General features: G+C 44.6%; 2 protein-coding genes across 17 annotated transcripts in view; both read right to left on the reverse strand.

The window, feature by feature from the left end:
- Nucleotides 1-5,999, reverse strand: part of LOC107265174 (zinc finger protein 587) — a 59,653-nt gene extending 53,654 nt beyond the window's left edge. For 4 of the 16 annotated variants that reach the window (XR_001537136.2, XM_015734330.2, XM_015734336.2 and 1 more), the window contains exons 1-4: nucleotides 5,685-5,974; nucleotides 4,262-4,435; nucleotides 3,269-3,701; nucleotides 2,975-3,158 (exon numbers count right to left, since the gene is read on the reverse strand). Coding sequence is in view for 15 of the 16 variants with exons in the window: in XM_015734330.2 (XP_015589816.2) it covers nucleotides 2,975-3,158; nucleotides 3,269-3,701; nucleotides 4,262-4,435; nucleotides 5,685-5,951 (1,058 nt within the window). In the remaining variant the exon portion in view is untranslated. Of the gene's footprint in view, nucleotides 1-2,974; nucleotides 3,159-3,268; nucleotides 3,702-4,261; nucleotides 4,436-5,684 lie in introns of all 16 variants that reach the window. The other 12 variants (XM_015734333.2, XM_025082219.1, XM_015734334.2 and 9 more) reach the window with 10 other exon arrangements.
- Nucleotides 6,000-12,953: 6,954 nt separating this feature from the next.
- Nucleotides 12,954-15,322, reverse strand: LOC107265181 (two pore potassium channel protein sup-9). The gene is made up of 5 exons (XM_025082366.1): nucleotides 15,196-15,322; nucleotides 14,627-14,782; nucleotides 14,226-14,401; nucleotides 13,480-13,809; nucleotides 12,954-13,268 (listed from the first exon to the last, which is right to left on the reverse strand). The coding sequence occupies exons 1-5, from the start codon at nucleotides 15,320-15,322 to the stop codon at nucleotides 12,954-12,956; spliced, it is 1,104 nt and encodes a 367-aa protein (XP_024938134.1).
- Nucleotides 15,323-16,033: the final 711 nt, after the last annotated feature.

The raw sequence follows: 16,033 nt of genomic DNA on the forward strand, positions 1-16,033 counted from the left end.
CGAGAGAGAGCGAGAGAGAGAGAGAGAGAGAGAGAGAGAGAGAGCCTTAGAAGGCGAGTACGTAGCTACTCAAGTATGTATAGAAATACGGTGAGCTTGCGAAAGCTCTTGAGCACGCGCCGGCATCTCGAGGATTCTCGTTGGCGCAGCGAAGAGTCGTCCTTTCCATCTCAAAAAATCTTTAGTAAGAAAAACCTCGAAGGATTTAAGTGGGGGGGTAAAAATGGAAAACATCTATCGGAAGCAACAGTGTGCAGGAGGAATCGCTGCCAGTAAATGGCGCAGTGCATGAAAAATGAGTGATGATGCCGGCGCTCGTGTAGAAAGAAATCACGAGCAAGCCACGCAAAAATTCATAATGTCATGTAACGCAATGACAGGTAGTATAAACAAAAGTTTGTTTGTCCAGCGCTAAACTCACGGGCAAATTCCATAAAAGATGTAAAAATATTACATACATATCGCAGAGCCACGCGCATAAATGCATCGCGCGATCTCCGTGACTGGGAAGACGTTGAGAGAGCAGCTGGAAAACTGAAATATCGGAGAATGGCTTTCCAAGTTGCAGATCAGCAACAAAAAATCGGATCAGCATTAGAAACTTAAGCTCGGATAATAAAATTACCGGCAAACTAGTTGGAGAAAAAAAATAATTAAAGCCACAGACGAACAGAGACATTCTTACCATAATGCGACGGTGTAAGTAAACAAATAAAAGGTAAGATACTCGCCTTTATTTAAATCATATGAAGATACCAAGTTTCAGCATTATCTTTTTGACTTATCCATTATCACGGTCTGTTTCAAGCATTCCAGCTTTCGGATCAATGACTCTTCTTCCAATGCATTCTTCTTCTTTCACATTAAAAGGAATGAGCACTTTCAATCATTTTCTTGCGTTCTCTTCATCTGATACGGCTGGTCGGACACTTATCCTGCCTCTCGATCCTTCGACTGGTATCGAGTACGATGGCGTTAAGGCGCTCGCGCGAATACGCTGCGCTGGCGCTTTGTTAATGTTTTCAACGTGAACGACGAGTGAGGGCGAAGACGATAGATAGAAACTCTTATCGATTGTAAACTAAAGTAGCAGACGAAAGACGGAAAGAAGAATATAATATGGGGAGAATGGGAATTGTAAAGACAGTAGAGATCGGAACGAAATTGATCAACGATCGAAAGGCAATAAATGGGTTGTGACTTACTGTTAACGAGAGATAAGAGGACAGAGAGACTTATTGAGCAAAGAATATAAAATAAAGGAGCGTGGGCTTAAAGAAGTAGAGTTAGCCCCCAAGGGGGCTCGTATGGTTCCTATGGTTCCTATGGTTCCTATGGTTCCTATGGCTCGTATGGCTCGTATGGCTCGTATGGCTCGTACGCCTCATCCCTCACTCTCGGAGTGGAAAATACGACGCAGGCGGATAATGCAGCGAAATATGCACCGGAGAAATAAGGCCGTAAGGTAGGAGGCGACCCGTAAGAAACATAAGGAACGTAAGAAAAATTACGAATAATCTGATACGATGGTGGTAGCCACGAAACAGACAATACAAAAGTACACTTATCCAACTTATCAGACATATGCGTTATACGTACATAAAACTGAGAAAATAGTAAATTGATTAATCCATTCCCGTTATCGGTGATATCGAGAGTATGAACCGTGGCCGAGTGCGGCATTAGTGCCTTTACGTAAGCGTGGCAATATTATATCGACAACATAAAACAGCTCTTCCTCTTGGACAGAGAGATCGATTGCTATTGCTCTATGTTCTGTTTCGTTCATTTTTTTCAATACGAATTCGACTTTGAATGCACCTTCCTGGTACCTCGTTAGAGCCTCGGCAACCCGAAGCCGCAATAACCCTTGTGCTTCTTCGCGAAATAACCGTGTCACCGGGTAGAGTGCGCCGCGATGACCGTAACAGAGACAGAGAGTGGCGTTAACACTGACAATCGCAAGGAACGTCGGATTCGAGAAAACTTCGATGAAACCCCTCTGTCCATTTTCTGATTGTATACACGTAATATTCTAGAGAAGCGTGTGATCGAATGAGGTTCCCACGCGCCAATCATAAGGACATTCACTCGAAAGGCGCAACGACGCGACAAAGAGATCAGGACACTGCTCTTCCTCTCATTCGAACATACGCCAGACTCATGCTTATTAGAACTACGCACACGTACGAATAAAGTGACATTTAGCAATTTCGGTCAGAATTATCCACACTTTAAAGTTTCGACCTGTTTTCACTTAAAAGCTCCAAGAATTTTGAAAAACTTGTGACTGCACAACGCGTCTTCGCTAACAGAACTAAAATTTCTCTTGTTGCGACCAAATTGCCAAAGGTCTAGAGCCAAAGATGGTTGTGGGGTGTGTGCGCACCTACCTTGTGCACTTACGCACCATGCCACTTCGGACAACGGGTGACTAACTCTCAAGTGTACCTAACGAAATCTCTCTCCCACATTCCACGTCCCGTATTATATTTTCAGCGTTTTCAATCTTTGCTAAAACACAAATGGGTAAATCAATAACTTTTAAAGATTCCGAATTCTTGACATTCTGTTGTCTCAGGCACTAAAATATTTTTATCAAGCACGTTTTGATTCAGTCTTTTAAATATGAGCGTGAATGTCCCAAAATTGAATCTTTAACTGCGCATCAAATAATATAATCAAGAAGAATCAAACTTTTTTTGGACGTTTCTTTTTTTCATATATTATATATCATATTATATATCATATATTACATTCGAAAAATAAAAATTTTTTCTAGATCGGTCAAAACTATACCTGACTGAAATTCAATAACGGATTAAATTTTATGAAGAATTAGTTCAAATTAGAAAAAATCCCATTGTACAATTTGACCAAGAGTGCAGAGTGTTTAATTATTGTTTGTGTTCTCCACAACGAAACCGCATCTTTGGCTCTCGATCAATCGAAAGAATAATAAAGGAAAACTCACCCAGACTTGGGGTCGCCGTCGGCTGCCTGAGGCATAGACATTTCAGGCATTTCGGTGATTTTTTGTTGCTGTAGTCCCGAAGGGCCTGCTTCGTCGCACGCTAGTGAAACGTTCACAAACGTCGTGGGCTCGATAGTTCTATTATTACTTGGATCTTCCTCACTCTCTTCTTTGACAGGTAAGCCTAAGAAGGAATAAGAAGAGCAGTTACATCAGCGCTAAAGTACACACAAAACTTAAGCGTTCGGATATGTTTAAGACTCAAACAGTTTTCAAGAGTTTAAACAATGATACCTTCATCGGCGTCGCACTCTTCGTCGGAGTTTTCATCCTCGTCAGTAGTATCCTCCTCGTCGTCTTGATGCGAAATAGACGCAGTGACAACGGTAGGAGTGGCTGTGGTTGGATTAGTACCCGTTCCAGCAGTCGCACTGGCACTTCCTTGGTTCTGCGCTAATTGTTCCTGGTGGTTAGGTTGCGCACTGGGACCCGCCACCGCCACCACCGCCTGCTGCACTGGCCGCACTGTCTGAACGGAGTTACCGCTCGTGTCCATAGGAACTGAGGTGATTTGTTGCTGATTGCCACTGGGTATCATGATAGGCATCCCCAAGCCCATATTGTCTATCATGGTCATACCACCCATGTTATCTTGATGCCCGCTCACTTGCTGCATCACGTTACTATCTAGCCTACTCTCACTGTTTTGTTCCTGCTTCATCACACTCTGTAACACGATAATCCCAATCAATTATTTCATTAATTACAATTGCTTCTAAATTATCAAATACTTTCACGGCAAACGCGGCCCAAGACAGACTATCGCGCTTTTACTCATATCTTTATCTATTTAATACATATGTTTTCAGGAGAAGAAACACTCGTTACCAATCAAATAACCAATTAACGCTGCCGAACAAGTAAAGTTGGACTTTTCATGAAAAGATTGTTCGTTCGACGAATTAAAGTTGGTTTTCTTATATACTTTAAAGCTAAGCACTCGATAGACACTGTCGCTTATTACAGATTACTATTGAAACCAGAAAAAAATCTTACAGCATACACAATTTATATTTTAGTCAGTGGTTGTCGCGGTAGTCAAGGTAAACACCATTGGATAACAATCGTTAACAAAACAATAGATAGTCGAACGGAATTGTGGAAAATCGCTGTACGCTCTCCTTCTCCTTTGCATTTGTTCGCGTCTCATTTTGTTTTCCAAACTGCAGTGAAAATGCTTTTCGTTCCTGAATTATGTCGCAGGAAACAACGGACAAAGATAATTACCGGATTGAGAACTCCGGTGACATAACCCTGTTTCTCCTCCAGGCCAACTTCTCCGAGCCATTGCAGGAGTTGCTTCTCAGCATTGGCCGTTGTGTTCCAAAATTGATAAAATAATTCTACTTTATACACACAGTCATCACATATTTTTTTCGGTAATTTGTCCTCTCTGGCAACCTGCAATCAGAATGGATAGAATTCTTACTCGCTGTATCATATGACTGCACTCGAGCAGTCAGCCTTCGTGTTCAATTGAGATCTCTCTGCCAGCGATCGAGTGTATGTCAGGAAACAGGATAAACTTAGGAGGTACTAAAGTTAAGATCATACGTAGATCAAACATTTGATTCGAGTACTTGAAAGCGGCCGATCAAAATATGAAGAATGACAATTATAACGATCAATTAACTCTGGGATCGTGACACGTCACTGGAACACGAGTCCGCTGCGCGATTTAGCTGAGAGGATCGCACGAAACAAATAAAACCATCACCGAGATCCGTCAACCATTTGGTGGCACGTAAGCGTCGAACATCATTTTATTTCCATTATTTAATTGAAAATAGATCGCTTGAACTTCGTTTTTGAACACTTCGTTGTTTGGTTTAAGGTATTTACAACGTTTACCGGCAAACACGTGGCGTAGTAATCGTCGATATTGATTCTCCGTCCCTTACAAGAAAATTCTCCGCTACTCCATGGAAGCCACATTGTGTGTGCATGCGTGCGTGCGTGTGTGTATTATAAATGTATATATATATGTATACACATATATACAATTTTTCCATTTATGAAAAACAGAAAATCTTCAAGTGCAATCTGGTATCCCGGATGAGTAATCGATTAAATATCTCGTACCTCTGATAGGCTAATATTAATAGGTTGGTAGGTTCGTGCAAAGCGTCAAAGGACGCTGCTTTCAATGGGACACGCGAATTCAACGGAGAAAAGAAGAACAAAAAGAACATAAAAAATAACGATACGCTGTGAAAGAGATAAAGAAGGAAAATTACACGAATAAGAGACAAAAAAACAATACCATAAAGAGAAAATGAAGCAGAGGGGGCGACGAAGAAGAGGGAATTGAGGGGTCCACGGGGAGAATTTAAGTGTAAAGAAAACAAGTGGAGGAAAGTGGTAGAACACATTGTACGAAGAGTTGATAGAAGATAGAATGCTGTTGGGTAACTTGGTGGCGTCGCGCGGACAGAACAATTCATTAAGCTCCGTTTATGTTTCTGTATAAAGCGGCCCTAATTTCGAGCACGTCTTATCTACAAGGTGCGCAAAGAAACATTTACAGAGACAGGCCACGTAATCGGCTCTCTGGACTACAGGGAGGTTAAAAAGTTTCATGATAAGTCCGTAGTGGAAGAGAGCTTCTCAAAATGGCCGACGGCTTCGAACGACGGCGTAGTTGGCTTACCTTGACCGGCAGACAGGCAGCGATTTTGAGGAATATCTGTCGAACGTCACCTTCCCCCTCAAAAATCGGCACGGAGACACGATCTTTCACAAGACACAGCCGGCACAAATCCAGATAATCAAGGGAGGACATTTTCCCATGTAAAACGCCAGTTCGAGACGCAAGCCGCGCCCGTGGACGCGTACGCTGTTTCACCCAAGCCGGAGAAGACCCCGCGTCGTTCGGTGCGCGTCGTTCGTTCACACCGCTTCGGGCAGTCTCGGCCATACTCGAGCGTCTTCGGGTTTCTCCGTCCGCCGTCGGCATGGGTCCGCGTATCGATCGGGCGTGCACTGCGAAGCCAGCCGACGCCAACCGCCTTTACGCACCAGGTGCGAACCAAGCCTTTATCGAAACCTCAAGTCGCGCTCCTTCTAGCAAGCACCCTTATTACTTTTAGCTTTTTCATTTCTCATCTTATGAATCGCTTTTTAGTAAATATCCTGCCTTCTCTTCTTCGCCATACAGCAGGAAAAGTCAAACATCATGCTGATCAAGTTGTGATTGGAAAAATAACACACACGTGAGAATCCAAAAATTTGCATTTTTACAACGTATACCAAATTATAAGTACGCAGTCATCTTAAAATGTCTCCGTTGTTCTACTTACGCCTTATAAACCCATAAACATATGTAGATTTAATCACGGTAAACTCTAGCTGGGTGATTTACGATTGAGGTACCAATCGGTAAAATTCACCTCATATCAAATTATAGACGTGACAATGACTCGAGTTCAGCAAGTAAACAAGGGATCCTCGTAATATCCTCTATTTTGGCTGTGATAAACGTATTAACGTATTAACGTATTAACAACACCTTAAAAGAGTATCGTTAAGAATCGTGTTGAAGTATATAAAGCAGAAGGATTTTAGCTCCTACTTTTGAATTAGCACGAGACAGTGACTACTGGTGACCAAAGTAACGCCGCGACTCTTGAGGTACGGGGCCCTGAAGGCTCGTAGCTCGAGTATGGCCGAGAGAATACAAATGTGACAATACATTCCTCGTTTATGCTCATCCGGCAAACAGCTTGTGCCCCGGCACGGTCATCCTTTTGATTGGTCGAGATGCTGATGCGACGCTGCTCGACCAATCGGTTTTCAGGATTCTGACCAGACATCTTCCTCTCGACGCATCCGCGCGGGAGAATACACGGCGTGGATCGTGTGGATCAGTGCAGATCGGTGCTTCATAGCCGGTCGAGTGAGAACGAAAGAGTGAAAGAGAAAGGCATCATTTTGACCGGTCACGAAGGTTACACTGTGCTGCTCGAGCATACGATCATCCTATCCTATATACTGTGACTTCTTATGATACCTAAAGAACGATAGGACATATAAGGAAAAAGAAAATGGAAAACATTCTATACCTAAGGTCGAGCAAATCACGCTAAGATTCTGCATAGGCCGTGACATAAAATAATAAAACGAGATGGGTCAGGATTTGAAGTATCATTGAGTATCTATTTTTTTTGTAAATTGATTAGGTGCTGGCGTTGCACGAAAAAACGAGATGGCCGAACTGTCACTCTCCACTCTTTATTCTATTCCGATGACCATTGTCTCGCGATTCAGCAATCTGCGTATCTTCACATTGTCAAAGATACTCACGTAGAATCATTACGTGTCATAACTTCAGAAGAATGTCTGAAAGTGCGCGCTCTTGGCCTTCTCAATATTTATTTCCTTAAGCATCAAGTGTCTAATGATTTTCATCCTGGTCGATGGATTGGTTGCGACAAAGTATCTCCACGTCTTTTCTGGTAACTCTTTATACGTTAACTCAAACGTTAACTCAAAAGCGTCAGTGGTAATTTTATTGCAAGCTACAATTTGGTGGTTTTAATACAAACTAAAATTAGAAACGTAAAGTAATGGTATTCGAAGATTTTAATTATTTATTACAGAAAGAGACAGGCATAATAAATAATTGCTGAATGATAATTCGGTGTAGCTTTTACCCGATTCCACATTGCGTGCACATCTCTCGTCTCGCTTCTTTGGCCTCGCCGCTTCACGTCGTCCTTCCTCGGCGCAAAGCGTCCTAAAGCGGCTCCGAAGTGGATGCAATTGGCGTAGCAACGATTAGCTGCTCGCAATGGCGCAGCGAGCTCGGACCTTCGACTATCAGGAGCCGAGGGAGAGCTGAAATATGTAGCGGCAAGAAACTCGAAAAAGTTTAGTTAAAAAAACTGCTTTATTGTGGCAGAACACAAGTATTATCATATACCAGCATATAATTAGGAAGTTCATAGTAATTTACAAATCACGATTCAATTAAAGGTCAATGCATATGGCGGTGTGTGCAGGCAGATTTGGGAACCAATTTCGATCACAGTGCGGAGTTTATCGTTGAACGCCCCTGTTCCGGGACGTCGTGACGCCCTATGAAGGAAACGGGCGTCTTGCTTCAACGATCCTGAGAAGCGATCGTGAATTTTCACATTCGCTTCCCAATATCTTTATGTTAATAAATTGAAAATAAGAGATATGTGGTATCGTCTTTCCTTCGTTCTTTCATTCCTTTTCTTTTCTTGTAGCTCAGCGTCCCGACGCTCTTTTCTCTGTACACACACTTTCTCTACACTTTCTATACTTCCATCTGGTAATTCATCCCCCTCCCTCCCTCTCTCTCTCTCTCTCTCTCTCTCTCTCTCTCTCTCTCTCTCTCTCTCTCTCTCTCTCTCTCTCTTTGCTACCGTTTGCGTCTACTCTTCCGTAACTCCCGCAACACAACATAACCTTTATGAAATGGCTGTCTGGTTGGGTCCCCCATCCAGGACCACGCACTCGCTTCCTACCCCTCTCCTACCTTGACTCGCCCTTCCGCTTTCATTATTTTCTCTTATTGAAACTCTAAACTATAGTCAATCGACGAGTCAAATGTGACAGTTTACGAGATTCTTTTGTATTGAAATTCTTAGAAAGATGACATCTCCAAGTCATTGACTCGTGGACCGACTATATGAAGAAAAATATTTGGTCCTAGGCGATATTTCATTTTCTTCGCTCTGAATAGCGTTAGTCTGATGAGTAACGTCTGCGAAGTTTCTGATGATCGTTTACGAATAGACGGGAAAGCTCCTTGTGACAGTTTCTAGCTCGCCAATCGAATCCCCCTGAGGTTTCGATGCGAAGGAAAAACTTTCGTTTCATCATTTTGCTCTGACAGCGCGTGTCACAGATTCACAGCGATTTCTCTCTTTCTTCCTTTCGAGACAATGGCTGCATTGACTGCATTGACTGCATTGAATGCATTGCTTCGATGCTCGAATGTAATTGTTTAGTCAATTAATCGATTAAATAATCTTTTAAATTCGTAACTATAATCGTAAGTTCTATAAGTATAATAGCAAAATTTGTGTCCACTTCCTCCTCGAGTGAACCCAGCCCACCCTGATCCGCCCCCCCCCCTTCGCCCCCGTTTCCGGTTTATCGTGTTCGTTAACTTATACACATTTATTACAAATATTATTCTTTATATTCGTACGATGTATCGTTACAATGTTACTGTGTCTGAATCTACTATTACAAATTTAAAAATACGGGAAGTTTCAATGTCATGGCTGCTTAGCATTTAACGTCGCTGGAAAGAGACTCTAACAGCGTCCTTTGTGGTTTGAATCTCTCTCTCTCTCTCTCTCTCTCTCTCTCTCTCTCTCTCTCTCTCTCTCTCTCAGCTCATTGGCACTTTGAAGCTAGAGTTGTTCGACATCTCCGCAAGATTTATACCAGACGGAGAACGTTACGCCACATTGATCAATTGTTTTAATCAGCTTAACGACAAAACATTAATCGACAATGCAAATTAAAACGCAATGTTACAGGAATTTTAATGAATGCGTTTACTTAACAGATTATATTCAGCTCTCTGCGCGATATCTTAATTCGTCAGTTTCTCCCTTCGTGGCTCGGGCTTCGTCCTTCGTCCTTCGTCCTTCGTCCTTCGTCCTTCGTCCTTCGTCCTTTGTCCTTTGTCCTACCGCGTCTGATCTCTCTCATTCTCACAGCTGCACATTATGGGAAACACGCAGGCATCCATACACGTTACACATACGTTCGGCCAATCGCGCATTTCAGCTGGCACGACAGGCTGGTGTCGCCATCACTTCATTACTCTTCTTCTTAATAATCTCTTATGCGAGGAGAGGTCCCTTTGGATTCTCTCGAGGAAATTCAGGACGACGTTCCTCGGTCCTCATGGATGTCTTCGACATCCGTCATCTTCCCCGAGCTACTGGTGCGGGCAATATAACTCGCGTATTACTTTTGAAGGAATCTATATTACAATTATCGTACAATTAATAACAAAATTGTTACGACAAGTATACCGTTAATTCGGTGTCGTTACACTTATTATCGATTAGTTATTCATTAATTCTGTTGCATTTAACGTTATAGCCATTTATACTGGTAAGCAGCAATGTTGCAATAATGCAAATTATCTCGAAGCGCAGTCCGGGCACACAGCCATACATTCTAGAAATCGCACCTACGCATCGACGCTCGTAAAACTAATGAAATGCGAGCGTGGCCCTTTTCCTATCTAGTTGGGAAGATCAGTCGCGAATCTCACGAATTTCGCCGTATCCAGCGTCCCGCCATTCTCTCTCTGCATCTAACAATTAGCCATTGTCCGCTCTGTCTGAAAATATGCGCACGCAACAAAATAATCAATTGAAGTAAACACTTGCATTTATCATTTTCGTCTTGTATTCGAGACGTTCGAGGTGGGTACCTACCTACGAGTGGGTACCCACTACCCTGTGCGCCTCGACACTTGGACTGCCGGTCGCCGAGCATACGTACCCCGAGATCGAACGGACCGCGATTGCTCCTACAGCGGCCTAACTTCAAGTCGCAACAGAAATCTTTCGCTCCGCTCGAGGGATAATGCAGATTTCTTCCGAGTCGGGACTCGCGATCACGCAGTCTCGCAGCGCGCAGTGTCGCAGCGCGCAGCGAGTCGTCGCCGTGCTCATTCTCGGTTGCTCGATTCTCATTGGCCCAGCGCCCAGTTACTTGTACAATTTCAGAGCGGACGAGAGTATCAAACGGAACGTCCAATGAGACGTAGTGGTAGAGAATTGGGGACGGTCGGTGAAAGGAATAGGTGAAAAAGCGACAAGAAATGAACTTAAAGTATTGTCTATCGTGCTCTGCTTGCATGGTGAACGGGTGGTAAACATCTATAAATTCATTGTCATTATCATTGCTGTAAAATGGTATATCGAGATGTATTAAAGGCTAGGGAAATTATGGAGAAAGGATAAAACAAAGTAGAAGGTGGAGAATAGATAACATTTTTAAACGCATTCCCTATTGTCCGCAGTTTCTCGTTGACTATTCGAATCTTCGCAATTCCCTTATTCTAGATTATGGAAAATCCTCCTCCTGGCCGATACGCGACTCTCGGATACCTTATTCTAATATATTACAATGTACCTTTCTTTAACAAAAAGGAAGGTCTAGTCGGTATCGCTTCTTTCTCTTTGTCTTAATTTAAATGGGTAATTAACACGTGGCGGGTGGGTCCGTGGAGTGGTCTCGCGGGGGAGACGTGCGGCCGGGATGGCTGCGAGCTGCGCTTCCAGTTATTTCGGCTACACGCATAATCGCGAGGTCTTAACGTTTCTTCTGGGCTTTACCCTCCTCGCCTCTCGATTATCGCCACAGCCACGTAGAGGAACGAGTGAGCTCGCAAGCACGTGGACGTGGGATCGAAAGGGACGGGGGATGGAAGAAGGAGTACTTCTGGCTGGCGGAGTCTTTCCTGGCCGCGACGTCCTGCTCCACGTTAATAAACCTTGATAAACTATCTATGGTAGCTCCTACATATTTCTCCTTTTACACGCGCCCGCTACGGTTGTTAACAATCAAAATTTTCTTAAAATTTAAGAAGTGGAAAATCGAGAATGTCAATCCTTTTTGTTCTTGCATACGTATATAATATGTCTCGCAGAGACATAGGTATATTATACACATGGTAAGTTGAAACACCGTAAGTCAAAGTCCCTAATCATCGTACATGTAACTATATACTTCATATATACAAATTGTAAAATGTTTTTGTTAATTAAAAAGTTTTTACTTATCAGTGTGGATATAGATAGAAATATCTTTTTTTCCTTTTTGCTTCTCTTGTGCTACGGAACACATGGTAACTCGCACACCATTTTGTACACGAATATCAAGGTTTTTCTTTTTTCCTTTTTCCTTTTTCCTTTTTCCTCTTTCCTACCGACGTCGCTAATCCCCCATCGTTTCGCTCCATTTCTATTTCCTATAAATCGAGAGAACCGTAATATCGTTTTCTTTTCTTAAATGTTCACTAGTTTCTTTCGACATATTCTCTTGCACACCCTTGCATTCCCTCGTCATACGTTCTGCGGTTGAGACGTCCCGCAGCATGAGACGTCCACGGCTCTAGGTTGCATTGCACGTTCGTCTGATTCCGATTCAAAATATACCCTAAGAGAGCGAACAGGAATCCCAATGGGGCACTGGGAATTCAGCGACCTCTTGGCGACCTTTTCCGAACTTGTATTTCACGCCCTCACTCGTCCAACGAATGCGCTATAGAGTGCGGTGTGCATATGTATGTACATCGACGATGCTGCCGCATCTGGGATTCACGGGTCGAAGAGAAATAAATATCATTTAGTTTGCTGATTTCAATGGAAATGAAACTTTTTCAATTTCGTATCTCACCCGACTTTCCGCTTTACGATGAAACTTTAACGTTTTTTCTCCCTTTTTGCTTTTCTCACTAATGAAACCAAAAGCCAAAGCCGAGAATTCGAAACACGTGTTGTGGCGCGAGTGAGTGCTCTCCGAGCAACGGCTCTTCGCTCGAATTTCCTTTGGATTCTAGCAACGCAAAAGAAAAAGAAAAGAAAAAAAAAAGAAGAAAAGGACTAATACGGAAGAAAGAAGAGTACGAAGGATAATAGAAAATGATGGTCGCCGTGTGATCTTGAAATATTCTGCTTATGCCGGAAGAAAGATAATTTGATATCTCGTCCTACTAAATGGAACTGCGACGAGAGCAATGGAGTCGAAATTCTGGATATTGCAAGTATTCCGGATGTTCAGGGTATTCCAGATTGCAGATTGAAGATTGCGTTGATTGTGTGGATTGCGTAAATTGCGTAAATTGCGTAAATTGCGTAAATTGCAGCTCTGGAGGAAGGGAAGGTGTGGGCAGTGTTCGGGCCGACGGGCAGCGTCAGATGCTGGCACGATGCTGATGTAACGGCGGAAGTTGGAGGAGAGGTGCGAGGGCCGGGGGACGTAGTTCGGTCCGTAGACTCAGGACCGGCAGCTGCTGCATCGGGAGGAGGTGAGAGATCTTGCCGGGCGAACGACGAACCGTGAAACGCGGTCTCCGCCGTTTCTTGTAGAAGCTGCTGCAGCGGCAGCTGCAGACCGACTGGTTGTCGTCGAGCGAGATGGTGTCGCCCTGGGTCCCGACCTGACCCGAAAGTATCGAGCCATTCGCCGTGATCACGTCGCCCTCGAGACGCACTGCTCCCTGGGCCGCCTGAAATCGATCCATCCGACATTGCAGACTCCCGCCAGTACACGGCTACCAACCACTAGCCAGCTATCCTTTCCTTGCTTTCTTTTTTTATTCTTGTACTGAGGACTTTCCTCTGAGACGCGAGCACTTGTCAAGTGTCACTCCTCCTTCCTCATTGATCGCGACTATACTTGTAACTGGCCTATATAATTCGTCTTCCTTGGAAACTCACCTGCAGAGCTTCGGCTTCGTCTCGGCGTTCGTCCTCCGTGTTCATCGTGACGAATCTCAGGACGAGCAAGTTTAGCGAGGCAGCGACAATTGCCAACCCAAAGAGAATGAAGATCAGAGCGAACATGACGTACTCGGGTTTGTTGTCGAGAGCGTTGTCTTTCTGTAGAGCGACCATGTCGCCGAATCCGATGGTCGTCAGGGTGATGAAGCAGTAGTAGACAGAGTCAAAGTAAGACCAGCCCTCGTACCTGGAGAACGCGGCGGCGCCACCGGCGATCGTCAGACTCGAAAGTGTCGTCACCACGCAAATTAGGTTCATCTCCGAGGCCTGTATTGGACATCGAATTAGGCTTAGGATACTTCAAAGTCAAAGGTCACACCTTCTGTCCCCGTTTACACTGCCTCCCTGTTAGCACGCACCTTGGAGAAACGTCTTTAAGAAGTCTTTTTGAGCAACCTCTCACTGATCGGACACCGATCGGACACCGATCATCCAAGACAACGAATTTAAAAGCCTCGGTGCAGCCTCGACCATTCGGGGGAGGGAAGCTAACGCGCTTCCCTGTGGTTGGAAAAAGGACGCGGAAACGCGAGTACAGAGGTGCAAGCAGAAAAAAAAAGAAAAAAACGAAGGCACTGGACGTTGAGAACGCTTTCGAGGTGCCCTAAGTTCAAGACATTCGAATGACGTCATCGGGATGCGTTGGTGCTATCAGGAATGTCAGATCGGAATTGAAAACCTACTTGGACGTCCTTGCAGTGCAAGAGCCGTTTAACGTTTTGTATGACGACCGACGAGAATTTGTTGAGTCGCTCTCCTATGCTCTGGAACATTACGAGACCCAGTGGAATGCCGACCATGGCGTAGCACATGGTGAACAGTTTGCCGCCTATGGTATTCGGCGTCGAGTGTCCGTACCCTGTGAAGAAGCGAGAGCATTTCAAGTCTTTCTTCGTGCCTGCTAGCCAGTATCACGCGACAGGAGACTATCTCACTAGGAATCGAAAGGCCGTGCGAAGGAGATTCTGCAGAAAATTCATATTTCACGGGATTGGAAAAGGAATAAGTGGAATGACGACGTGCGTGGGTAAGTAAGGTGGAAAGTGAAGCCGCTGTCAAATAAAACAGAGCCCCGAGACCTTACCGATAGTGGTGAGGACCGTCGTGGCGTAGTAGAAAGCTCCAGCGAATTTCCATTGCTGCCCGGCCTTGTGCGGCTCCGTCTTCTGCACAACCGTCTCCATGACCTTGAAGTCGTCCTCGCTAATGTTATACTTGCGTATCACCATTTTCTCTATGGCTGCGGACACAAATGGCGTTACAAACGACATTGAGAAAAAACACTCTCGTTATACGTAGCATGCGTCAGTCGATGAAATATTTCCGTCTACACGAAAAATTGTCATGAGTTCAGGAAATTAGTGTGTATTAATGTTTTCATCAGAGACTACTTATGGCAGTATCCACACTTTGACGGACATGCAAGAGAGCTAATGTATAAATTGATGCATATTGATGGGCATGAAGAACGTCTGGGAATCAGTGGCCCTTGGTGAAAATAATAGATGAAGTCTCCCGGTGATCCCGATTAATTCAATTTTTCACCGAAGGATCTTTCGTCAGCCGCAATGTCCTTATCTACATCTGAAAGGACGTGGGGTGGGCATGCCGATCGTGGCGCGTCACTGGCATGACACGTGAACCGATCTTTACCATCTAATGCTTCCCAGCGTCGTTTCTCCGTCTCGGACTCGAGGGCGTCGAAAACTGCAGCGCCAACGAGGAGGTAGGTGAACGTGCAGACGATCAACGATAGGGTCCGGACGTTTTGCTTCTTCATTCTCTAGTGAGCCACATGCTCACTAGCAGGGCCTCGGCCCTAACTGCTTGCATCGCTCAGAGAATTACGGGGTTGGCTGCTGGGCCCATGGCGCCCCTCTGTCTGTCTACCTGTCACCCTTCCTTTTTGTCTGTCGTCCTGCCTTCTTTTGACTGTGCTTCCAGCCTGCTTCCAGCCTGCTTCCAGCCTGCTTCCTCCTAGCCCGATTTCGATTAGAAGGTGCTAACTTCGGCTCCGGCTATCACAGCCCCGGCTCGCGGCTCCTCTTCACGCTGTCTTCCTGTACCTCGCGAGCGTCTTCGCCGAGCCACCTTCGTTCACCTGAAACGTATCAGCGCTATCATTGGCACCGGTAACGCCAGACGGGGAGAATGTGACGTAGTAGTAATAGTAGTAGTAGTAGTAGTATTAGAGTAATTTATTCGAAGGAAGAAGGAAAAGAGGAAAAGAGTAACCTGCAGCCTGATCTTTGATGTCCTTTGCCGTCGACAAAGGTTTCGGCAGAATGATATGGCAGTGCTTTCGCTGCTCCCACTGCCACGTGCCCTCCATTCCTTAGCGTAGCGCGGCGCTCCTTGGCGTTCACTGAAAGCAGAGCGAAGCGAGGCTCGATTAGGAATCAGGAAATTTAATAATTTTAGAAGAATCTTCTTCTTGCGGTACATCTCGTAGCCTGTATCCTGAGTATATTTGGGGGGGGGGGGGGGAAAA

The sequence above is a fragment of the Cephus cinctus genome, unplaced genomic scaffold, assembly GCF_000341935.2.
Source record: "Cephus cinctus unplaced genomic scaffold, Ccin1 Ccin1_scaffold0215, whole genome shotgun sequence".
Taxonomy (NCBI): domain Eukaryota; kingdom Metazoa; phylum Arthropoda; class Insecta; order Hymenoptera; family Cephidae; genus Cephus; species Cephus cinctus.